The sequence below is a fragment of the Paramormyrops kingsleyae genome, chromosome 13 (genome assembly GCF_048594095.1).
Source record: "Paramormyrops kingsleyae isolate MSU_618 chromosome 13, PKINGS_0.4, whole genome shotgun sequence".
In the NCBI taxonomy this organism is placed as follows: domain Eukaryota; kingdom Metazoa; phylum Chordata; class Actinopteri; order Osteoglossiformes; family Mormyridae; genus Paramormyrops; species Paramormyrops kingsleyae.
The window spans coordinates 32,105,125-32,125,381 of record NC_132809.1 but is presented as its reverse complement, the minus strand read 5'-3'; the positions used below and the strand labels follow the sequence as shown (position 1 = coordinate 32,125,381).

General features: G+C 40.8%; 2 protein-coding genes across 5 annotated transcripts in view; both read right to left on the bottom strand.

Moving 5' to 3' along the window:
- The window catches only part of vac14 (vac14 homolog (S. cerevisiae)), a 33,370-nt gene extending 23,076 nt beyond the window's left edge, over positions 1-10,294 (bottom strand). Inside the window, exons 1-11 of one of the 2 annotated variants that reach the window (XM_023822737.2) lie at positions 10,078-10,294; positions 9,384-9,510; positions 8,791-8,941; positions 8,066-8,233; positions 7,668-7,730; positions 7,411-7,518; positions 5,263-5,372; positions 4,707-4,828; positions 3,907-4,044; positions 2,541-2,687; positions 1,345-1,408 (exon numbers count right to left, since the gene is read on the bottom strand). In XM_023822737.2, coding sequence (XP_023678505.1) covers positions 1,345-1,408; positions 2,541-2,687; positions 3,907-4,044; positions 4,707-4,828; positions 5,263-5,372; positions 7,411-7,518; positions 7,668-7,730; positions 8,066-8,233; positions 8,791-8,941; positions 9,384-9,487 — 1,175 coding nt within the window. In that variant the 5' untranslated portion in view covers positions 9,488-9,510; positions 10,078-10,294. The remainder of the gene's footprint in view (positions 1-1,344; positions 1,409-2,540; positions 2,688-3,906; positions 4,045-4,706; positions 4,829-5,262; positions 5,373-7,410; positions 7,519-7,667; positions 7,731-8,065; positions 8,234-8,790; positions 8,942-9,383; positions 9,511-10,077) is intronic. The other variant, XM_023822738.2, reaches the window with a different exon arrangement.
- A 4,467-nt stretch (positions 10,295-14,761) lies between these two features.
- The window catches only part of LOC111849651 (docking protein 4-like), a 56,261-nt gene continuing 50,765 nt past the window's right edge, over positions 14,762-20,257 (bottom strand). For all 3 annotated transcript variants that reach the window (XM_023822722.2, XM_023822721.2, XM_072698657.1), the window contains one exon: positions 14,762-19,512. In XM_023822722.2, the coding sequence (XP_023678490.1) occupies positions 19,339-19,512 (174 nt within the window). In that variant the 3' untranslated portion in view covers positions 14,762-19,338. The remainder of the gene's footprint in view (positions 19,513-20,257) is intronic.

Here is a 20,257-nt window from a genome sequence, read left to right as displayed (position 1 = left end):
TTTCTTAAAAAAGAAAAAAAAAAAAAAAACAAGAAAAATGTTAATACCCCCCCCCCCCCAAACTGCTATTTTTGTCTATTTGGGGGGGGTACAGTACCCCCCGATCAAGACCCCCCCAAATAGACAAAAATAATTCGAACCATGATCTCACGAGTCGCTATGATTTTGACGAGAGAGATTGCTGTTTCCTCTAAACCTTCCGCAATCACGCAGCTCATTTCGCTCTGCCCTGCCTACTGAGAAACTGGCTCATTTGCATACCAACAGTGATTGGATGTTTAGCTGGGGGGAGGGTGAGTGGGGGATCTGCCGAGTGCTGCGTGAGCCCGCGCACAAACAGAACACGGAGGGAAAGGGCGAACAAGAAGTGAAACTTATCATCTCGTTTGTGCCTTTTTCAGTGGATTTTTCAGCTACTGTAGTAAATCTTGTCCATATTCAGTTTGTGGGTAATTATTATTTTCTTCCTCAACTTCTAAAAGTTTGATTTAAGGGGGCAGGACGTTTGCTTAAGGGGGCGTTGCCCCAGCGTAGAGCCGGCCCCGACATACATGTTGGCTAACAAAAGGCATACCACCAACTAACAGCAGAGATTTACCAGTATACAATAAAAACCACCGTCGTTTCTTGATACAAACCTTTAATTATATTCTCCAACATTGAAAACACAAAGATCGCTCGCAAAATCACAAAAAACCTGCCGGGTGTACTGTAGTTCGTTTTTACAAAAAGCTAACCAGTGTCAAAATTAAATTCACGAGTCATTTCGCTCTGACACAGCTCTGAAAAGTATCATACACGTGGTTACTATGGTTTCTTTACAAAGTCTAAAATGCTTTGTTGCTTTTGCCTTTAACAGTCTGCTTGAAAACAAATGCTTCAATATTATTTATGCTGTCTAAAAAAGTTATACCTGATCACGTTTCACAGCTGCGTTGTTCAGCAAATTACCATGCGAATGCGATTTGAATACGCCCTGTTTAGCACTTGTGATACATTTTTAAAAGCCGGTGAATATATATAATATTCAAATGTATATCGAAATATCGGAAATGTGTTTAAAAATCGTATCACCGTTATCGAAAAAAATTCTATCGCGATATATATTGATATCGAATTATTGTCCAGCCCTACATAGTGGTACATTGTGATTTGTTAAAAATCAATAAAAATATTTTGCAAAAAAATTATTTTGGCTTAGGTTTATCTGGTAAGCAGAACCTTCACAACTGGATTTTCATCAGAAATGTTGCTGTTAGGTATAGGGACATTGAAGAAGGGTGTCTTTTTTGGACTCAACATATATGAGCACTTTTCACTGTAATTTCTGCATGCTGTACCTACCTGGTAGGAGTGAAGAAGCAGATATTACTAAGCCCACCAGAATCCTGCGATGCATTTAGTGAATCTAAAAAAAAAAGGTGAAAGGTATATTACCAAAAAGAAAAAAGTGACACTGCATTGGCCGGGAATCGAACCCGGGCCTCCCGCGTGGCAGGCGAGAATTCTACCACTGAACCACCAATGCCTAGATGAGACACCACACCACTCAAAAACCTACAGAAACCTGCAGCTCACCATTACTAACCAAAAAAAATAGGCATTTTGTTAATGGGGAAAAAAAATAACTTCACTATAGACATTAAAGATCTTAATTACTGGATGAATCACTCATGGAATCGCTTATTGCACTTCATTGTACCTGAAGAGCAATGACAATAAAACCCTTCTATTCAATTCTATTGTAAATGCACTGAGAGTAAGTCACAATGGACTTATTGTCTAAAGTTTAAAAATTCATAGTTGAACTGAAGGCTGTAAGAAATGAAAAGGGAAAGGCGAGAGAGAAAAGGAAGAAAAAAAGAGGAAGCCTGCATTGGCCGGGAATCGAACCCGGGCCTCCCGCGTGGCAGGCGAGAATTCTACCACTGAACCACCAATGCTATGCCTATACTGAGCACATGCCTTAGAACTGAAAAGTTAGCACCAGCCCTGAAACATGAGCCATGCATGAAGAGAACCAATCAAAATTGAGAGGGTGGAGCAAGAAAAGAATGCAGCAATCCGACTGGTGGGACGAGCGGGCAACACAGTGTGGGAAGAGCAACAGACAATGAGAAACCAAAATGTTCCCAGACTGACTGTAACCAGAATTACAGCCACAATTAGCATTTTGAACATCTATTTGTGAATTTAGGTCCTGCCCATGTCAATAAATGTACTAATTTGTTTCATTGTGCATAGTGAACTGAAAACGATGAATATGTGTCCCATTACAGCCTTGGAAGATGAGTTTCACTTTCGGCTCTTTACCTCAGCTGCTCTACGGATCGTCTGACTCTGCTTTCTCAACTCTATGTTGCTTTGCATAAATGCATCTATTACATTAGCAAATGTATTTCAACAATACTGGGTTGTGATCGGGGGGGGGGGGGGACATCCCTCACCTCTCTGTCCCATACACCTTGGGTGATGTTAGGCAACAATCAGAAGCAAAGAATACTCAACCCAAATCTCATTTCACATTCGTTCATACTCACTGTCAAGTTCATCTTGGGACTTGGGGGGGCCGTCCTCTCGGTGCAGAGTGTCACTCACTTGCCCGTCCACCTCCTCATCACCATCATCCTCAGGGGTCACCAGCTTCATCAAGCTGTGGTTGCAGGCACTGGCAGCCTCTTTGGTACCTGGGCAACTACGAATCAAGGATCTCCACAACCAGTCCAGGGCTTTGGTTGGAAACGAGAAATAATTAGATAAGAGGGCTTGCTGCTCCATGGATGTGCAAGTCCCACCCTTAAGGTTTCAGGAAATATGTTAATTAGCACCTTGAAAAACAGGGGCGATTAAGATTTTTTTTTTTTTTTTAAGGTGGGGGCATAAAAGGGGCTATAATTCATACTGAGTGACTAACCTTATTATTAGCCAATGATATGTTTTGGGCCAGGGAGCAAAATTGTAATTCAACCCTCTACTGTAGGTCACTTGAGAAAAAAAGCATTGGATAAATGAAGGTAAATGTGAAAGAGTGCACATCCCCAGACACACAGCAGCTTACAAACCCAGGAAACACTGTCAGGATGAGAAAGGGTGCCAGGCTTGCAGAATGAACTGCTTCTCCTTTCAATTACAGTTAGTCTTTGGATCTGCTTTCTATGCGATTCTGTCCGAATGAAACATTACGTTTTCGGCAGCAAAATTTCTTGCAGTCAACCTCTTACATCATGGCAGGAATAAGATACACCTCATGCAGCAGGAGAGATAGAGAAATCCAGTTGTCAATGATGCTACTTCACAAAAACCCACAGAGTGAAGCTGAGCAATTACAGAGATTAATTAAGATGAGAGAATCGCAGGGATGGAGCAAAGTGTAAAAATGGTAAGTAGGAGAGTGTGATTTGACAATATTATATCGTGAACAATTATGTCTCCACAATCTGCCTTGGATTTTTCCCATCTCCTTTTCGCACCCTTGTCCGAACATGCAATGCGAAACATGAAACACTTTCCCTAATTGCCAACATAGCAGCATGGACGACGTAGAGGAGTCGGTCCCTATAAATAATTCAACACCAGTAATATGGAACTTGTTCGGAATCCCAAAACTGACACGGCGCAAACAGCAGTTACTTATAAAATTTGCAAAGATAAGGTTTGCATGTTGGATGGCAGCAGGGTGAACCTTTTCACCACCTCGAAAGAAGTCGCCAGAAAGAGTACGGCGAGCATGTTTTTCCTTTTAGGTTTTATCAGCTTATAGGGCTACATTTTTTAAAATACAGGAATTTGTTTCGTTGTACTGTTCAGGAACTTGCAAAATAGCCTTAAAAGACATGAAAAGTAATGGTGAAAAGATAAAAAATATAATATTTTTGCCATAATGCTCAGCCTCACAGTAAAGGATACTCTTCTTGCGGTCATCATAAGACAGACAGGGCAGCACGGCCGTCAGGATGCCAGAGGAATAAGGGAGCACCAGCCGGCCGGCCAGTTGGATGAACTCCCTCATCCATGTCATAGCCGTTAGCTGGATGAGATCGTTCGCTTTGGATGAAAGAAGGAGTGTCACCCTCACCCTTTCAAAACAATACCACACATTGTAGCTACTCACCAAATCATGGGAATGTTTTCACAGTTATGTCATCACACATCTATTTTATTATCTTTTCAAAGACCCAAATTTGGTTTACCTTCAGCACAAATACTCTTTAAAACTGTACTGCACAGCCAGGATTACTGCTGAGCAGCTTCATGTTATTAATCTGCTGCAGCATTAAGGACTTCATATAAGAGAGTAAACAGAAAAAGCCCATGAGTCACTAAACATCTAATTGGCCCTGAATAAAACACGAGCCAGTGACTGGCGAGATTTTGTTAACGAAGCCAATGTGACGCCACAACCTCAAAGGCATCCATGTCAATCCAGCCACTTCTGACAGTAGTTATAGGTCTTTGTACTACAGAACGCTAAATTGCACAAGACTGGCTTAAGGAATTTACTGCAGCTTGTACTTTGTTTCTTCCACTAAGCTAAGAAAATACTCAACAAACTGTGCACAGCATTCAGCAGAGAGGAATGGCCAGTCCAGAGAGCAATGCAAGAGCCCACATCTTGAGGAAGCTATCTGACCAGAATACTGTGTCTGTGTGTTGTGGTGTTACCATGTTACCATCATTGCCGTGATTTGAGAGATGTGACCACTTACTCGATTTTGATTCATCAGACACCTGGCAGTGAATGACCAAGATGTTAGCCATCTCTGCAAACTTTACAGTGGATGGTGTCTTCTTAATCTCCTTAAGGAACTCCCCCAAGGCCACCTCACACCTGAGGGACAAAAGCAACACCTTCAGACAAATTCCGCAGAACAAGAAAAAAAAACACCAAAAACAAGCCATCGTTTAATACCTTCTAGATAATGGAGGTGGAGAGTTCAGGTACAGAAAGTAAAAATCTAGACCAAGATTTTGTTTCAACCAACCAGCGGAGTACTCTGTGACTGAGACTCAAACTCAACAGGTTGGTTGAAACCACACCTTGGTCTGGATTTTTACTTTCAGGACCTGACACACTGGAAAAACATTATAGCAGTGTTTCCCAATCCAGTCCTCAAAGACTCAGTGCTGTGAAGAAGCAAAAATGGGCTCTCCAGGCTGCTAAGGACCGCACTGGGAAACACTGCATTACAGTATCGTCAAAAGAAATTAAAGCCAGTTAGCAGCCCAGGAAAATGATAACGGCAAGACCGAACTAAGGCTCACATCTTGCGGATCTCCTTGCTGCTGTCCCCCAGGATCTGAAAGAGTCCATCCAGGATTTCCGGAAGATAATCCAAAAGGTTTATGTCTGGCACAGACTCCAGCACAAGTATCTGAAATCAGGAGCATTTCAGGTCCATTCTAATTAATGCAAATGGACATATAAAGGGTCGAATTTGCAACACTCCCAATGGAGACCATTTAGCAAGATCGACAAATCCTCCATGAAATTCAGGACACATCTTAAAGCTTAGTGCAAAATTATGAGGCATCCTATTTAATGTAAAGACCCCCTGCTGGTCAAGCAGAAGAACAGGATTTTTCACATCACATTAAAAATGTCATAATTCCAAATACGGTTATAAAACATTTCCATTTTAATTTAATTTCAAGTCATGCGAGAGTAATGAATGCAAGAAGGCTAACATTTCAACATCAATAGAAAAGAGAAAGAAAACACGCACAGGCAAGCATTTCCCAAGCAGTACTGCTAATCCTGCTTTTGGGGTTAGGTGGTTTTTGTTCCAGCCAAGATATAATTACTTAGTCTGGAATATTGAATTTCTGCACTGAATTACACATCAACTTCTATCATTTCAGACAGTATACTGTCAATAAACCTTTTACCTTCTCAGACATTATTTATATGGCAATGTCCCTAAAAATTGAAGCAATTCTGAGGTAGAGGGCCTGGTACTCCTGGGGAGGAGAACTAAGCTCTGGTTAATCTGTCCATCTATACTTCTCTCAGAGAACAGCAAATATACTGCTGAATTCTTTTATTACACCCATAGTAACACAGCAGTGCCACAAGCTGCAAGTCCATTGTAGGTCACCCTGATGAAGCTAAGATTGTCCTGTCCCCAACAAAGCCACTCAGTTTTCATCACAGTTCCAGGTGCAAGGGCAGTGTTCTTTTTGTATTGATCGCGGGCTGCCAGAACATTTTCTACAACACTGTCTCCCCTGAAAAGGACACTGTCCTCCAAAGAAAAACCCTTTTCCTTTCCCAGTTGTGTGGTTTCCAGTCAAAGATGGTTACAAATAGTGAATTCACCATTTAAAATTAATTCCTAGGCACTAAATTCATGACTAAATAAGTTGTTATGCATTGTGAGAGTACACCAAATTAAATTAAAAAAATACTCTTGTAAAACATTTCTTGAAAGAAATCAATAAGTTGTAGCAGTCAATGGCATCAACATCAATGGCATCTTGATCTGTATTCTGTGATCCAACAAATGAAATGAAAACCTGCTGAACAGGCCAAGAGAGCGAGGAATTAAAAATCCTGCTTTAAAGCCAACAGTAAAAAAAAAAAAAAAAAAAAAACAGATATTGCTTCTTTTAAAACATTTTCTTAATTTTTTGAAAGGTTATGTGGTAAAGTGTTTAAAAGAGATAGGAAAACATGTGTTTTATGTCTGTGTCAAAGGATTTCTTGATTAAATTTTCCATCCTCAATTGAACTCATTCCACATGAAAGGGTCAGTACAGTGTTTAAGGCCAGCTTCTCATTGCAGCTCTATAATCATCTAAATTATTACTTTAAATAATAAAGTTCCTTCATTTCTCATTTGATTACACAAATTACACACTATGCATGTTTATGGAAAGTCATAAAAACAGCAAAACCTATTTTAATTCTTAGATTTATTAATGTATTACACTTACAGCACTGATTCTAGTGTAATAAAACCACACAAGAAGAGATTTTATTCCCCTTAAAATTGTGTAACATGTGCTTTTGTCAACAGAAACCCAAAAATGCAGCTCTCTGAAGTGGTACACCATCTGAAGTCGTACACCATCATATAACTGACAGCTTAGTCGTCTATAAAACGCATTTCACTATAACTGCATATGGCTATTTATAATTAATGTAGGCCTTGTAATTCTTCATTATGACTGCTAACGAATGGAAGTAGAACTCCATTCAGGAAAAAATATATGAATAATCAATAAATATAGTTAGGCAGCACAGAAACATGTATAAAGAGCACAGATAGAATGGAAAAGTAAAAAGCTTCACTGTATCAGTCAAAACAGAACATTCATATTATCAGCATTACACCAAAAAGCGTTTCCTGTTGAAACACGTATCAGTAAACAGCCCCCCCCCCGCCCCCACAGTCCCACTGCTGAACTCACCCAGGAGATGATGAACTGACGTGCATATTGGTTATTGGAGTAAATACGCTCACGCAGCAAAGGGACAAAGGCCACCAGGTCAAATTTGGAACTTTCTGTCACAATGTCCTGTAAAATATGAACAGACAATGGCATCTCTTATGCAAACACGCACATACACATTCATGAAATCCACAAGATGTTTGTTTAAAATGGAAGCCCATTGATTAATGACCAATCTGTTAAAACTACTGAAATGTTGTTACTGCCACGCTTACCTTCAGCAGACGGTCCAGCAGTTCTGATCCACTCTTCACATTGGGATCCGGATCTGCTGCCAACTTGAATGATATACAGATTGTGAATTTAATATTAAGTCCTTTAGTAAATTGTCCCAGCCCAGCAAATCCTTTCTGAACATGTGGCTGATGCTGTGACACTGTGGTTTACAGCTAACATACAATGATTGTTGCACATGTGCTGCTTTCACTTGCATTATGGATTTTCTTATGACAGGAGACTCATCTAGAGGCAAAATTATGATGCACTAGTTGAGGTACATTCAGTAAATGGAACAAGTCCTTCACAACCCATAAGGGTAAGAATACAGCTGTTTGCCTAAAATGTTTGTCCTTTGACTGCCTCACATTTGAACAACGTGTTCCTGGTAGCTCACCTTGCTGAGCCCATCAAACAGCACATTAAAATGGGGCAGCACGGCCCCCCTGGCCACCTTCACGATGTTGTAAAGTGCCTCACAAGCATAGTAGCGCAGACGGCTGTCAGAGTCATTGAAGCAGGTGAGCACTGGCTCAATCAGTTCCTTCAGGTAAAGGCCAGAGTCCTGCAAGCCACAACACAAGTGGAAATTTTGGGGGGGGGTCATCATTTACAGACACTGAGAGTATCTGCTCATCAGATCGCTCCTTCATCTGTCATACAAACTAGGCGGATGCAAAATGGATTTGTTTGTGTCCGATTACATAGTACCAGGAGAAACAGAATAGGATATAAAAGGATACGATGAAAGGTGAGCCACTGGGCAACTGGGAATATGCACAGGCAAAAAAAAGGCAATGAAGAAACTAATTATTACGTAGGAATATGACTAGACAACAGGAAAGCAGGAAGTGGGGGGGAAAAAGCTGAAGTGCAGGTGACATTAAGAACATGTAACCACACAACCACCACATCAGATGCCAGGGCTGAACCTGCTGTTGTACCCTTCAGAAAGGTATTTTCCCAGAGAAAACTTCATTAAATCAGTACATTCATAATGTGGTTTGAAAAAACCATGCTCCACCATAAGCAAAAAACTGAAATCTTCTTAAGAAAGCAAGTTAAAGAAATTGGGAAAAGGGAAAAGACAAACAGTGTTGTCACTGCGGGACCGGCCACTACCTTTCCCAGGGCTATGGAGCAGGCAGCCAGGCCGATAAGCCCCCCTTTACGACTGTGGGGGTGCTGGGATAAGGCAAACTCAGTGGCCAGGATCTGGATAACATGACGGATCTGAGTGGAATTGTTCTGAGCCACAAATTCTCGCACCAGCCTGCACAAACACACACACATACAGAGAGGACAGTTAAGATTTTTACATTTACCACGTTTAGCACATAAAACAGTGTACAGTAAATACCAATATATTTAAGATTTATTATTTGGTCCATATTCTGAAAGATGCACTCTGTCCTTCAAGGTCACAGGACGACTCCAATACTTATTTATATTGATTAGGCAAGAGCTTTAAAATGTAATATATTGCTCATTCACTATTTAATAAAGAAAGGGTTAAATCTGTCGTGGCTCCAGAAGTCGCTAAATACACGGTAGCAAAAAGAAGAACTTTGATTTAGAAATTAAAACACTGATTTTAAGTTATTGCGAAACAATAAACCCTAATACAAGACAAGAAACACGAAAACAAAAGACGCATTCCATAAAGGAAAATGAACCATCCTAGAAAATAAGCAAAGGAAAACATTGCAACTTACTTTTCTATCTCCAAAGCGGCGACTTTTCTCTTTTCGTACAGCTTGTCGTTCAGGGCTCTGACGATGTTCGGGGTCAGGGGAGCGAAATCTTTCTCGGTGTTCATTTTCACCGACGGACGCTACGAGGCTGACACAAATATGAGGGACTGCTTCACCTTCACCTCGACTAAAACGACAAACTACAAGGACTGGAAAGCGGTTACGCTGCTTTTACAGACGGCCAGTTAGTAATTAACCTCTATAATATTGTGTCTATATGGTGATATTAGCCACATGAACACCTTCTCCACTACGAAGAGTCTGTGAACAGTTATATAATAATAATAATTATACGCTGTGTGTGTATTATCAGTACTATACAAAACTGGAATATACCACGGAAAATATTATATATAAAAATATTATAAATAATATAACTAATTTCACAGGTAACGTTTTGTCCTTAAGAACCTACGCCAGAACCAGCAGCTTAACAGGCGGATTTCAGCGCGTCAGATCTACGGTTTATTTTCATAAACTACCGACAACATCGCGTTATTAAATAACGGGGCAAAGCAGCTATGAAATGTACAGGTAAATAACCATAAAGTCGAGACTGTTCCTCTTCTGTAGCCCGTTGTATAAAGACGGTCCGCACATCCAGAAACAAGCTAACAGACTAGGAGACCTGGCGATAGTCAACCGACGACTTTACCTCAGGTGGACAGACTGTAAAAGTCGGATTGAAATTCGCGAAGGGGTTGCTTACTTCTCGACAAACACGACAAGAAATATCAAGGCGGAGGAATGACTGAAGTGCGACTAGCCATTATTTTTGTGCAGCCATGTTTCCCGGCTCACATGACTGTCACACAACCCCGGCAGGCGTCTTAATCGGCAACCGAGCGCGCGATCTGTTTTCATCGCTCGAGACCATCGCATGCTGGGCGGGGGGGGGGGAGTGCGGAATGCGCAGCGCGCGACGTAGTGTGAACTGTGAACTTCGTCGCCGATTTCCGGTTAATATCTCCTCCAATTGTCTTTTGGATTTGTGATCAATCCATATACGCCATAATCGTGTATACAGGGTTGCCAACTCTAACACATCTGGCGTGACACTCACGCTTTCAGACTAGTACGCTTACCCAAGAAATGTTACGGCAAATCTACATAATTCTTTTATAAACCTAAAGCTAGTTACATCAAAAGCTTTGGGGTAGTTTGCAAACCCTACAGGCTATTTACCAAGTAATAAAACTGTAATATACATCTAAATGTTTGTGCATGTGTGTGCAGACTTGCCCCAAATTGAACATCTCACTCCATCCAGCTGACCAAAGTTAGCCATCCTGCTATCCCATATAATGAAGTTCCCCCTCTAACCTGAGCTGCCGTTTCTATTATCCTTCATTTGCTCTTTTCCATGTTACTTCACAGTAAAACATGTACCTCAGAAGTCACGGAATTTATAAGCACGGAATGTAATGTGCTGATCAAGCACGTATTATTCATTAAAGCTTGTTTGTTATGTCTTCCACGAGGAAGTTTCATACAAGAAATGCGTACGATATTTCAGAATACAGAATCTGACACCAGTGCAGTGTATGCTGTCCCCAGCCGAAAACTGATTGGCCTGTGGAGTGTGTGTGTGTATATATAAGGCAAGCACTAAAGTCTAAAGTCCATCAACAATGGACAGTTTTAACAGCCAGTGCATCCTGGTGTCATCTCTTCCCCAGGTAAATGACGCACATGCACCCGGCTGGCCACACGGTATAACAGAAAACGTGACTCATCAGACCAGGCCACCTTCTTCCATTGCTCCATAGTCCAGTTCTGACCCTTTCACAAGATCCCAGATTGCTCGGTTTTTCAAAACTCTTGTGAGATTGGTTGTCACAGCAACCACTGTTAAGCGCGAACTTGCCTGAAGCAGGTTTATTCAATGTAAACAAGATTAGATCTCAGATTTAAACACAGGTGTCCACTCAGGAAACCTATCCAACCATAGCTGCACCATTCTTACAACAGCAACCAATTGCAATCGCCGCAATCATAAGAAAAGATCGTTTTTTTAATTATCATTTTTAAAATGGAACTTTATTGCATAACATGACAGTACAAATAGAAGCAATTTAAGACCAGGGGCACATAAACAAAAATAATTAAATTAAAAAACATTATAAGGCAGGGTTGGTCAATCTTATCTGCAAACGGCCAGTGTATATGCAGGTTTTTGAGATAACCTTTGGTCAGTTGTTCAAACCCAGGTGTGAGGACTCTTCAGCCCCCATCAGTCCTCTAAATAGTAATCTAATGAGGGAGATGCAGTGAAAGCCAGCCTATACAGTGGCCCTTTCTGGGTAAGATTGGCCACCCCTGTTATAAGGGAGGCACTGAAATCCATCAACAAAACATTAGTAGGTTTGTACAAATGGACAGTCTTAACAGCCTTAGCAATATGAGACACAGTCCATATAGTTAAGTTACAGTAAAATGCAGAAAAAAATTATTACATTTATGTATATAGCATTCAGCAAATCAGAACTGATCATGTATTGCGTAATAATCCAAATCCTACAGTGTACCAGGACACTTTTTGAGAGTTACTGCTTCAGTCAAGAGGGAATAATATTCACTGGAAGTTTATTAGCTCCGTATATCAGGAGCCAAGTTCGCCGAAATTGCCTTCTCCATAAGAGTGGCCGGATACTGTGTCCTCATCCGACACGTTACATGGGTCCCCATCCCATTGCTGGGGCACTAGTAGAATTATGAGGACATTTCCTGCTACTGCCCCCCCCCCCATGCCCTATAAAATGAGGCGATGGGCATTTTGCTGGATCGTCAGCTCAGTTGCAGTGACATCAGGCATAGCTGAAGCTCACCCGTATTTTTTAAGTTCAGCCTTCTTCCTATTTGCTTTAAAAGGAAAGGAAATGAATTAGTAATTACTGTTCGTTAGGTTAGAAGAGTAGATAATGCAAGAATATTTTTGTATTTTACTGATTCATAGGTCTTTGGTGTTGCTCTGAATATGACGCACTGAATAATTCATATAGGCAGTGGAAATGCAAAGGTTGCAATAGTAAACAGTTAGAAATGACACTTACACATTTAGTTTGTCAGTCACGTTTTGCCAGCCCCCTCTCTTGTTTTGGTTGCTCTTCCTGTGTTGCCTTTCATGCATATAATTTCCTTAAATCCCTCAGTATCCCTTCATCAATAGCTCTTGTTCTGGTGGGGCGGAAGAATTTATACAGCCAAAGTCTCAAAAACGATTGGCATATTTTTTTATCTTGTGTGCACAAGAATAATATATAATATAATATTAAAGTATTCATATAAATAAACAATATATTAATATAACATATATACTTATATAATAATTTATATTATATATTTTTTGTATATATTAATACAAGATAAAAAAATGTAATTTTTCTGGACTTCGTTGGCTCCATAATAATTGTGGCCTCGGTTTTGCCATTTAGGACTCGATCCAAAGCTATATCCTCAACACTCCGCCTTCATTATGAGTTACACTCAGACTGAGTTGCTCTCACAATAGGTTCTATGTGCTAAAACTGATAGAAATGTTTGCAAGAAAGATTTGAGACGGCCTCACCCTCATCATCTTCTTCACAGGAAAGAGGAACTGCATTATGTTGTCATGTGCCAAAATTGCTGACAAGAAGCTCAGAAACTTTTCTGTAAGAAAAGTCTTTAAGAAAATCAAGAAATTTATCTGTTGTGAGAAGACAACGTTTACAAAGTCTTATCACACTGCTGAGCAATTTGAAGTTTGTCCATTTTGAGTTCATTTTCAAATAACTAACATTTGACCTCCTTATTTTACATTTTTGTAACTGAAAGTGCAACCAAAGCAGTACCATTAGGTATTGTGAAGATTAAAAATTGTATTGGTTAAATTAATACTTTATCTTTGTGACAAAACAGACAATTACAGTGTATAAATATGAACAAATAAACATTAATTACAATTAAAAATCCCATTGCAGAATCAACAAAAAAGGCAAAAAACAATTAATGGATATTTCTACTAGCGAAAGAGTCATCAGCCTGCATAAATCTCAAACTGTGATGTGTCCTCTTCAGATTAATAATGTATGATAAACAACAAATATTATGTGAAAGTGGACTGTATTGTTGTTGACACACTTCATGAGGGCTTAACCCTCACTGCTTTGAGAAATACTTCAACATGGTGATGGGTCTTCGTGCAAACGAAGGTGTACAGGTGAGTCAGAGTGTGTAGGGCCTGGTTTGGATCTGGGACTTAGACAGCCAGTCCAGACTTGTCGATCATGATTTTGCATGACAATGTATATAGCCTAGTCAGTGTCCATGGTAGCGTGCAATTATCACGGATGATGTAATCCAGCTTGGCTAATCCATTTTTTTGACGAGCTGAAATAGCCATTTTTGGTAGGTAGTCACCTCTGCATACTGGGAAGACCCCACATGACCTGTCATTTTGGAGATGGTCTCACCCAGGCCTCAACCCATCACAATTTGGCCATTTTCAAAGTCGCTCATCCATATTCTTGCTAATTTTTCCTGCTTCAAATACATCATATACAGTATGACCTCAGTTTCAGTTTATTATACATTTGTAAAAGTTTGTTATTGTTTATTGTCTAAAATGTAATATCTGTTCAGATTGATTTCCTTATTCATAGAATCAGGAGTCACAGGTACCTGTGGTGTGGTTAAACTATCATAATCACCTTTTGACTTTTTTATAATCAGTTTACTTATTAAACCTTTATTAAAACTGGTGATTGGATTGCAGTCCTTGCCTCTTCGGTTTTGAGCACAATTACATGCCTTTTCATCTCCTGGCAAAGGAAGGAGATCTTCACCTGTCTTCCAGGAACCTTCTGGTGATGCCGTTGTTTTCAGTGGAGAAAAAGAACAGAAATAATGATGCTGCTTATACATATTCTGACCGTGTTGTATGTAGTGGCTGTTTTAAGGGGAAAGCTTAAGCCTCTGATGCAAAAAAATGTGAAAATGTGCTGTTTAAACACTAATGACAAATTCATCTATTTCCATACTGTCTATCCAGTACAAGGTCACTGTAATTAGGGAACAACCTGGATCCTTCCTCTATGACCAAAAACATGGGGGGGACACAGAGCCGGGGGGACAATGTGCCCCGGAGGTATAAGACGACAGGGCTAACAATCTGTCCACAGAGCCACCCTGCAGCCCAGCAAAACAGATGTCAAAAATAATACAATCCCATTCCATGTTTTCAAAACATTCTTAGGATATACAGCATATTGTATATTGGTTTTATTCTTTCATTTTAATTTAAAACTCACAGGATATCGAGTTGGTTAGTGATGGATAATCAGGACACCAATTTCAGGTTTTACTGTAAAAAAAAACATCTTTTTTATTGTAAAACTGCAAAATGTTGTACCACAAACATTACATGACACACACAGCGTTTTATAACTCAATGCATGCAAGGTGATCTCTATGCCAACATGCTCTTTAGCTTTCTCTCACACTGGTGAGCTAACCAAGCAGACCGCGACTAGCAGAGTGTCCCTTTTATTCCAAAGTCCCATTATGCCTTGTGCAACATAAGCTGTAAAATAAATATTTAGTCAATGATCTTGACATTTTAAATATTGTTTTAAAGGAATTCTATAAGAACGCGATACAGACAGTCTGAGAGTTTTCGCTTTCTGCTTTTCAGACTATTAGGTTTTATTTCCCCTGTTATTCTGCATTTTCATGCTTACGTGAGACAAGTTATCTGATGTAAACAGCCACCACTGTGAATGATGTGGTCAGTGTGTGAATTTCAATTCTAAACTGGAAGGGACCCAGACAGAAAGAAAAACAGCAAAAGCTTGAATGAGCAGAAGATAAACATCCATTGATGGCTTTTGCGTTTATTTTACTTTTTTTTAAGTAAGTATTATAATCTACTTGAAAAATTCAGCTAGTACGACTGTCTTATTTTGCATTATCAAAGTGTAATAATATGGACATGAGTCATAGGACACGTTGAAAAATGATGTAATAAAGGATAACATCATATATAGTGAAAGTGATGTTTCTGAACTCCAGAGACTACAGGACCGTACACATAACTGCAAAAAGAAATTTTAGCTGCAGTAAGCAACATATTTTTCTGGCTGTATTTTTCAAAGTATTTTTTTTAACTTTACAGAATAATTCAATTTCATGAATTGCTCCGATCCACATAGACTGTTGTTGCTTAGGACCTAGAGGAGTGAAACGTGGCGTCTATGTACTCTATTGGTCTCCACGGGAATAGATGACACATCAGCTGGACACTGGCGTACTGATTTAAACAGCCAAACAACAAACATCACTGCATCGAGACTGTTATAACAACAATGTGATTTGAGAAGGTAGCATCATGTTTTAGTTGGGAATGAAAGAAGCGGGTGGTATCTATGGCCGTAAAGGTCTGGGGTGTTCCAAATGTACTGAGCCACTTTACCAGAGCGCAGAACTACTCAGCCTGCATGTTAGAAAAATGTATTATATATTTTTTTAAAGATCTTTTGTCGCCCTACGAAGACATAAACACCGCAAAGCAACATTGGCCAGTACAGCTATAAAAATGGTGTTTTTTTGTATACCCCATGCTATTCCCATCTTTGAGCTGCACAGTAAACCACATGAAAGACGACTGTGCGTAGAAAGGACAGGGGGAAAAAAAGAGATTTATGCAACTCAGCATAGGTAAAAAGTCATAAAACAGATATGCTGTGTTCCGATAGCTATAGCTGTTTTCCAACCAGGGGCAAATGTGGCTTCCAGTTCAATTTATCCCATTCAAATATACCCACCAGGGTCCAATATGTCTATATAAATGCTATCTGTCATAGAGTATAAGTCTTTAGACCTTAAACATACATCACAACTTAATCTTATCTGTGTACCGATGCCCCAAAAAAGCAAACAGCAGCTTTAAGGCAGAAAATAAAACCTTGACAGAAAAGCCCCATTTGTTACCTGCTAGTTAATTCACACACCTTGCAATGACCAATGGGCTGCAGTCAGACGGCTGAGAAATTAAAATGAGAAATTCTCACCCCCCCAGGGTCTTTAGCTACTTGTGCGCTGCTGTAGAAGCTACTCTAGCATTGCCCATCTTTGTTTAATATTCGTTGTTTCTCTCAGTTTGTGAATCCCGCCCAAAGATGGCCGAGGCCATTGTCCCCTGAAAGGGGGGATGGGCACAGTCTTCTCACCTCTCACAGGTCTTGACACCCCAGATACACAAAGGTGAATCCAGAACAATCTGTTAACAGTGTTTCCCAGCATGCCTGAAGCATGTTTTATAAAACAAGAGGAGGTACCTTGGCTTTTCTCCTAACATTCCCTATTGTTACCCAAAGACAGACAGACGCACTCACACGCACAGATTTGGAGGGTTAGGGTTCTCTATGTAACACCTGCACAAAACAAAGAAATAAATAGCTATATGTACAATGGTCAACCCAGGTTATAAATACACAACACAGAGGAAAAACATGTTCAACATAAGCTTAGATATGTTAGGGATGTGTTCAACAAAAGCTTAGCCCTTCTTATAGATAACATTAAATTACACATACTCGTATGTATTGAATCGTATAACAGGTCTCACACATAAATGTCTTCCACGCTGCAGACCAACAGAACAACGGATCCCTGGGGGCAACCAGTACAGGAACCAGTACAGGAACGTTCCTTAAGGACGCCAAGCCATCCCCATTAGAGCTGAAAACCAATCCAGCCAAGTGTCTACGTTTGGTTTCAACAACGGTTGGGACCAAAACAGCCCCGAACCCCCCCCCCCCCCAAATACAAACAGTACTCCCACATTGGTAGGACATGTCCCTACCATCCATATCCAAATTTATGCCCTTGAACCCAGCTCTGCACGAGCAACATGCTCACCCAACACGTGTAAATATATTTTTTTCTGCAGAAAAAACTGTTTTTCCATTAATTATGACAATAAATAACTGTTAATAAAATGCAAGCTTTAAACTGGGCGCCAAGAGGGATGAACAGGAATATCAACGAGATTTAAGACTTCACACAGATTCATTAAGAGTGAAGAGTCTCTTCCCCATCTCAGCTCATAGTACAAAAAATAGATCACTTTGCAGCAAGCCACCCACTTGAATATGACAGACATACCATGTGTTACAGAGCAGTTAGAAATCTGACTACAGAATGCTCGACATCAAGCCTCTGAACATAGCAGACTCAAGATGGTCACAGAGTGTGAGTGTAGCACTGGGTAGAGACTCAGACCCTGTACCGCAGACGTTGTATCAGTTTCATATTGAGACGTAGACTTCTGTAAGGGATGTGTGCTACATGCAGTGGACCCCGAACAGACCCCTGACTGTGGGCCCACCTGACGTGGGATGACTTTGCCAACCCTAGCAATTCAGTTGATGTTAAAATCCTCTTAGACAGATAGACAGGTAGATGAAACGTGGGAGGTACCCCTCTTATCCAGACCCAGAAAAGTTATTCCAACAATGCTGCATCCCCCAAAGTAAGTAAAAAAAACACAATGTCTCAAATAGAAGACCTATTTTCTCCTGAGTTATCTAAAAAAGTAATGTTTAAAATCATCCCCAAGTGCAAACTTTCAGTTAAGAACACGCAAGTGCATAACCGGACCTACCATTAAAATTCAAAGCACAGGTAACGATAAACCAATACCCACAGACATTTGTAGTCAGCATTACCCTTTTGTGAAGAAAAAAACTGCTTAGAAAAACAAACTTCAAAACTGTGTTGTTTTTTCATTCAGAAATGGAAAAGATTTTTTTAAAAATGGGGATGAGTAAAAAAATAATTTAAGTTGCACGCTGCTGTAATCCGACTTTTTCAGTCTTTCAGTTCCTCTCTGTTAGTTTGTTTTTTTAAATGATGCTAGACAGTAATGCAACCACTGGTCCAGAGAAGCTTTTTCATGGTTTGTTTCACCAGCTGACAGAAAAGCCTTTGTCCATGAACACAGAGGCACCCCGATCAGAGGAAGAGATGAAGGGATGGAGGAAGCATTCTCAGTTGCAGTTCCCAGGAGAGGTCTGTCTGTGGTTCACCGAAGAGCAGCATGATAAAGCAAGAAGGAACACAGCCAAAGGCGTTTGTCTCAGTGAATGCAATATCTTGTTTTCTCATCCGTCCGAAACGGACTCAACTCAAGGAAACATCTAGCTGTCTGGTTGCTTTGTTGCCTACAAAAGAAAGATGCTGTTTGCTCGATCCCCCTCTTCCTTGTCTGAGGAAGACGTTCTTCTCTCTCTCTCTCTCTCGTTGTACAAGGCTGGCCGTCACGCGCACGCTCGCGCCGTCTTCACCGGCACTTATATCGTCGTGTATTTCCAGGAGCAGAAACGCTGCTATAAGGCCCATCATTTGTGCGCTAGATTAAGGTTATGGGTTCAAGCACAGGGAGTGCAGACTTGGTTTCATGCTTCACAGCTGCACTCGCCATAAAAATTTCTAGACTGTTTAATTTTCTTGCCCATAAAGATGGGTGGGTATGGGTGATCTCTCTCTAAAGGCAGATTTCGCCAACAATATGATGTCATTGGGCTTGTCTAGTTGAGGGACCCCTACACACTCACATATGCCACACGGTCATTTTGTTTCTTGCCAAGGGGGCCATGCATAGAGCAGCTCACGAAAATGTGTCCAAAACAACAGAAACACAAAGGTCCACGAGTCTCAAAACCACCCCCCTTTTTCTTCCTTCTTTCTGAGGGCTGCTGGGAGATGGAGTTCCTCACGGAAGGAGTGTGCAAGTCTCGTCGATCCTCCGTGGCCAAAAAGAAATTCTTCCTGTGTGTGTGTCGGGTTCTCACCCACCTCCACCATCGCCTCCCTGGATCAGTGGGGGGCCTGAAGAGATGAAAATGAGGTCCCAGCCCAACAGACATAAGGGAGATTAAACATCAGGAGGGAGGAATGTGCAGCACCCCTCACTGGCCAGGGTAGGAGCGGTACTGGTCGGGACCATGCCGGCTGTGGCTGATGGGGACTGCGTTTTGGCGTTCAGGGGGCAGACGCCCGGGAAGCTGGTCTGTTTCTGGCTCCGTCTGTGAGCTACTGAACACATCACCTAAAACACAGAAGAAGGGGACAGGTCTTCAATACATATGGGCATAAATATGTCATGTTTTTTGTCACACTGCTCACATAGTGCTCCTTAACAATGGCTACACTGAAGGCAGAGACGAAGTGTTGGGACTAGCAAGCTTTAAAACCCACTTTTGGTGTTCATGTATGGTTAGGGTCTAGTTCATGGTTACTCAGTAGGCGGACATACAGTTTAATCTGGATCAAACACAGCATCGGGATCAAAGGTTTTCTCCACAGCCTAATGCAAAATTTTTATATCATAGTTCCCCAATAGGTGGAGGCCCGTGAGAGTTAAATGGCTGGCCTGCTCAAGTAATCAGTTTGCAAACTTTAGGCAACCTTGGCTTTGGGTTTTTAAGGGAATTTGGCCCACTTGGTGGAATGAGCTGCCAAACCACATCTGGTCATCAAACACCCTCCCTCTCCACCTTCAAGAACACCACAAGATCCATCTGTTCCATGAATTCCTCTACTAGATTGATGCCTCTTCATATTATATCAGTGTTAATATATTGCACCTTTGGTCCTTGATTAATGAATCTTATTCTTGCTTTGTTGGAAATTGTTCTGTAGCTGCTGTGTAGTTCCTGCTGCAATACTGCTTACACCTGTACCTGAGCGTTCATTGGAAACTCAGCCTAGCTGCCTAGTTGACTCCCTGACAGCATTTATGCATGTGCTACTTGCCTGACTTTAAACAAAAGCATCTGCTAAATGTGTAAAAT